General features: G+C 40.1%; 1 protein-coding gene across 1 annotated transcript in view; it reads left to right on the top strand.

Annotated features, from left to right (window-relative positions):
- LOC143025904 (uncharacterized) overlaps positions 1–4,902 on the top strand; it is a 12,379-nt gene extending 7,477 nt beyond the window's left edge. The window contains exons 5-8 of the mRNA XM_076185884.1: positions 93–1,380; positions 2,395–2,609; positions 3,019–3,246; positions 4,551–4,902. Coding sequence (XP_076041999.1) covers positions 93–1,380; positions 2,395–2,609; positions 3,019–3,246; positions 4,551–4,853 — 2,034 coding nt within the window. The 3' untranslated portion in view covers positions 4,854–4,902. The remainder of the gene's footprint in view (positions 1–92; positions 1,381–2,394; positions 2,610–3,018; positions 3,247–4,550) is intronic.
- The last annotated feature ends 370 nt before the right edge of the window (positions 4,903–5,272 follow it).

The raw sequence follows: 5,272 nt of genomic DNA on the forward strand, positions 1-5,272 counted from the left end.
GTTATAAATGACATGTAGAGTTACATAACTTTAATATGTTGAAAGAATGGCTAGATGATCAACGTTACACTAAAGGTAGATATTTCTTACAGCTTAATGTGTGGGATTACCTACTGGACAACGAAACTCTCAAGGAAATAGCCATGTGCAAGATTGACCCTCAGGGTAACTACATTTCCTGGAATGTTGGGTGGACTCTGTCCAACGCCACAGACTATGACGTGCCTATTTCCCACTTTTGTCAAGGGGATGAAGGACCTTTTTACTATTACTTCCCAGTAACTGGCGTAGCTGTCGCTTTTTACTTGTGTGAGGCCCTTGACAGTCACCTCCCTCTTCCTACGTCTCAAGATGAAGTCGACCGTTGGTATAACGCTTCTTACCATCACTTTACTGACACTGAGGAGTGCAAGAAGAGGTTTTGGGTGTCCCTTACAGACAGAAAAGAAGAAGGCGTGTATGTAACGCATTATGACAATCAGGTAGATACATCAGCATACTGGAAGGATGGGGAACCGAACGGTCTTATGTACGAAAACTGTGCTCAGATGGAAGAGATCGGAATTGCAGATCACGACTGTGACACCAGGTTTATTTGTACTGCTTGTAAACTGAATGAGCTCAAGATCCTGTCTCTCCGTGGAACGTGTGAGAATGAACTTCGCAATATAAATTTCGTGGCTTACCAGGAGGCGCTAGGTCATCTCATTTTCAGGGGTTATGGTGAATATCAAATCCGAAAGGAAGGGGACGTATGGAAATGGGTTGACCATGTTAATAATTTTACCATAGCAGTTATGCAGCCACATGATATAAACTTCCCTATGGGTCGACGCACGTGGGAAATATATCGGACCGTATGCGATCAAAACGAAGGTAATAGAGTTCTCCTTCTAACTCCCTGTAGAGAAGATCAGTATTCATGCGATGACGCAACATGCATTCCCCTTGAAACACGATGTGATCTAAAGTATGACTGCCTCGATCGAAGTGACGAAGCCAACTGCGAACTCGTTACCTCACCCAAAGATTACAAGAAAGATTTGCCTCCCCGAGCGTCTGGGAAAAGCAGGACCAGTCTACCTATTCTTCTAGCCGTGACCATTGAATCCATCGCCCTTGAGACGACGCTGATGACGATGCAACTCTCCTACAGTTTTCAGATGACATGGTATGACAATCGTGTCGATTTCAACAATCTCAAGGGGAACGTCAGCCTCAACCTGGTGCCCTTGGCAAGAATGATCACGTTGTGGACGCCTGTCATTGGCTTTGTGAACACAGAGGGCAACAAGCGTTCACAGGTCGATGTCGAAGCCTCAATGGCTGTAGAACGGCTCTCAGGAGTGCTAAAGAGAGATCCAAGCAAGCCCGGAGAAGGTATCTAGAAAACTTTCTTGTTATTTCCTTTTAGGATTTCCTATGCACACGAGTTGAGCAATTTACCATTGAAATTCAGGGGAGATACATATTTTTGAGAATTATAACTAGGTTTAATAAAAAAAAAGTTCGTGATTATTATGCAGTATGTACTTCAGTTATTAATCATGATAGATATAGACAGGCTAAATTCGGGCCTACTTTTGAAGAACTAGCTATTTCAAATAGCTGTAGGTCGTTGAGCACTGAATGAAACATTTTTATTTGAACCTATGTGCAAGTCGGTTGGAATCAGATTATATATGGTGTCGTTTGTGTGGATAGAGCAAATAAATATCAAAGTTAAGTGGTGTTTCATAATGAGCCCACAAAATAGTCAATTTCTTTTCTTGAAAAGTTAGAGCCAAACCTTTCCATTAGAAAGTTATAGAAAGTTAGCAGTTATTGAAATTTGGTTAGTAAATATTGTTCATAAAACTGAATGAAAAACCTATAGTATACACAACCATTTCTCACTCAAAAGGAGACCGTTGAATTGGTAAAGCCCCAGTCACACCAAGCTTACGACCTGTTTCCGACCACCACCTTCGACGGTGGCACTTTTGTTTCTCTCATGGTTAGTGCCAGGCTATTTTATATTCATCTTCATGACGGGAGAAGATTCATTCCAACTCTATTATTTTGAATTCTTTTTATAAACAGAGGAACAACACAAATCAACCTGGTCGCCGGTGGTCGGAAACAGGTCGTAAACTTGGTGTAACTGGGCCCTAAGATTTACAATAATGTGGATCTCCGCCCTGAGTTATTTATGACATATTTTGGTAAAAATATGAAATATCAGTAATCGTTGTGGAACGTTGTCCTCAGGACAATTCATGTAAGGATACATCCATCCTGGTTCACATTATGTGCAGTGCCTATGATATATTGACCAATAAAAAAATGCAAAAACTGTTTGGATTAGACTAGCTTGTGTTGAGATAAAATTATACTATTTTCTTTATTGTGCAGTTGAGGTATATTCGGGAGGCGAGAATACCTTCCAGCTCACCAGGAAGTACAGCACTACTTTTACTTGTGATTTCAACCTCATCTTATACCCTTTCGATGACCAATACTGCGACATGCACCTCAGGATTCTTTCGGCATCAAAATCTTATCTGGAATTTGATTTCGAGAAGGCAGCCAGCGTCTATTTAGGAAATGCCTTGTTAATCGAATACGAGGTTAGTGTAAATTCTGTTCCGTATGAAATTGAGATTTGGAATTCATTCTCATCTGACAGCTCGAATATTTCATGATCTTAAAAAATTAGAAGCAACAAATATATGACATTCAATCACAAAATCTACACGCGGATCACTCAAATTGCCTTCCCTTGAAATGTGTATCTTTTTGCTGAGTACCCTTTCATGTTGGTATCCCTGGCAACGAACCCGCCTCACGGGGTTTGGACAGCACAAGGAAACTCTAATCGCAGTCTACAAAGAGTTTTTAAAAAACATATTCAACTAAACTTCTAGCTTAATTTGGAACCACAGCTAAAAGTAATCGCAGGTTGGATCACTGAGTTGGAGTATATACACATCTCGATCACCCTAAACTTTGGTTCTCAAAGAGGTGTTTGTTTCATAGGTGGGCCAGCCAGAGATGGTGTCTGTGGAAGACAGCGAGTTCAGTGAGATTCGCGTGCGCGTTCCCCTCAAAAGACGATCGGGTTATGCCATCCTGAACATTTACACGCCTTCCCTCATCCTTCTCATTATAAGCTTCGTCACGCTCTTCTTCCGGCCCCAGATATTTGAAGTCCGGGTGATGACGGCTCTAACGTCACTCTTGGTGATGGCCACTCTCTTCACGCAGGTGGGTGCAAGCACTCCCAGATATGGGAGAACTAAGTAATGAAGTCAGATCCACGGGCTGGCCAGTGGAAAAAGATCTGCGCTACAGAGCCGAGGAACAGCTGTAGTGGAAAGCGCTGAGGTTTTGCAGACAAATGGAAATTACTCGACATGATTTTTACCATAACAGTATAACTATTCTAGTTCCTTTACTACGAGGTCACATTATATTTTTTATGTCTCGGGCTAAACTGGTTGAAACAGTCTCATTCAACTTCGTGACGACTACACGCGTTCAACATGTTCTGGCTAACACCCCGTGTAGAGTATTGACGGCCAAAAAATTATGAAGTTGTTATTTTAGGAACTTTATGATATTCTTCAGGGGCCAGTCACCCAACTTTCTTTCATTATTTGAGGCTATTCTTCATTACATCTGACCAACACATGACAGATTGGTTCAGCTGAAGTTACAGCCTCATTTCAAAGGGACAGGAGTAGGATTCATGTTTTACACATTTTTGTATGTGGTCTTGATTATACTAATGACCCACTTTCGGAGAAGAATAGGCGAAAGTAAAAAGATCCGTATATTTCGATCACTAACTGTGATCCTCTTCAGCTGAAGGGGATCACAGTTAGTGATCGAAATCTACAGATCTTTTTACTTTCGCCTATTCTTCTCCGAAAGTGGGTCATTAGTATAATTTTACCAATGTGCTACGACATTACTTTGTTGTGATGTGGTCTTAACTTATCACAGTTCCTCTACATGGTTACATAGATGCAAACGGTCTGGATACACCTGTTACTCAAAAGGTGTTACTTCATAAAAATAATTTTTTCTCGTCATGAAAACGAAAAAAAAAAAAAATCTGTGGTGTACCGGGTATAGTTGTGCATTTTTTTCTTTCTTTTTGGTATATTTTTCATTCACCCCTTGGTACAAAATAATTCTTCAATTATGGTTTTCAAACCTTTTCTAAGACTATCAGGTAAACAAAAACAAAATCGCTTCAGGTTACTCATCTTCTTTTATAATCTTTAGCAAATTTGTGCAACTCTAAACAATTAAATCTGCACGAGAAGATTTTTTTACATATTTAGTGTTATCCTAAATATATGCATATAAAGACATGTCAAAAAATTAGGTTTCTGTATTACAAATAAGCAAGGTTGTCACAAAGGTACATAATTCTACTAACTACAACCCATTTTACTCTTAGGTGCCAAAGTTTATTTAGGTGTTAGAAATGTTATGATTTACTGGACAATATAAACATAAGAAATTCGTTTCTAATTGTGAACATGATTCTTTGTCTTCAGGTGTCGGCCTCTTTGCCTAAGACCTCCTACTTTAAGATGGTGGATATCTGGCTCTTGTTCTGCATTGCTATTATCTTCATCATCATCGTGTTCCACTCAATCATTGATATCAAGGTCAACGAAGAAGCCTTCTTCCCGGAAGGAGCTACGAGGGTCCAGCCACGCCACAAGCCGGATCCCCTTTTCGGCGCCGTACTGCCGAAGAACTCCCAAACACAAAAGCTGGTACTCTTCGCGAGGTCGTTCATGATTACTGGCTTCATCGTCTTCAATGTCATTTACTGGGGGTATATTCTCAGCTAAATGTATGCGGAAATCTCCTGATGACAGCACATTCTGTCAAATGTAGATTTATGATTTTGGTTTTTCACTTGGCACACCTTGGTAGTCTTTTTCAAATCCATGTCCCCCCCCATTCTTTCTCCTTTAAAAAACAATAAATTCTTAGATGTGAACATGTCTTTCTTTGGACTTTATTCATGATATGTCCGTGAAGTATCACAACACACTTCCTATATAATCGATGACTGCGCAGACTCAATACCGTCCGTGCTATTGCGAGATTACTAAGGCCCATTGGGACACACCATTAATCATGAGTACAAAACAGTCTTCACAAAAAATTTGAAGGACATATTTCTATTCTATACTACTATTCTTTTCTACTTTCCTTCTTACTTTTTTCCCCTTGAAGCTGGAAAATACCCAGCTAGATATGTTGC

The sequence above is a fragment of the Oratosquilla oratoria genome, chromosome 6, assembly GCF_046742065.1.
Source record: "Oratosquilla oratoria isolate Oo_2021 chromosome 6, ASM4674206v1, whole genome shotgun sequence".
NCBI classification, from domain to species: domain Eukaryota; kingdom Metazoa; phylum Arthropoda; class Malacostraca; order Stomatopoda; family Squillidae; genus Oratosquilla; species Oratosquilla oratoria.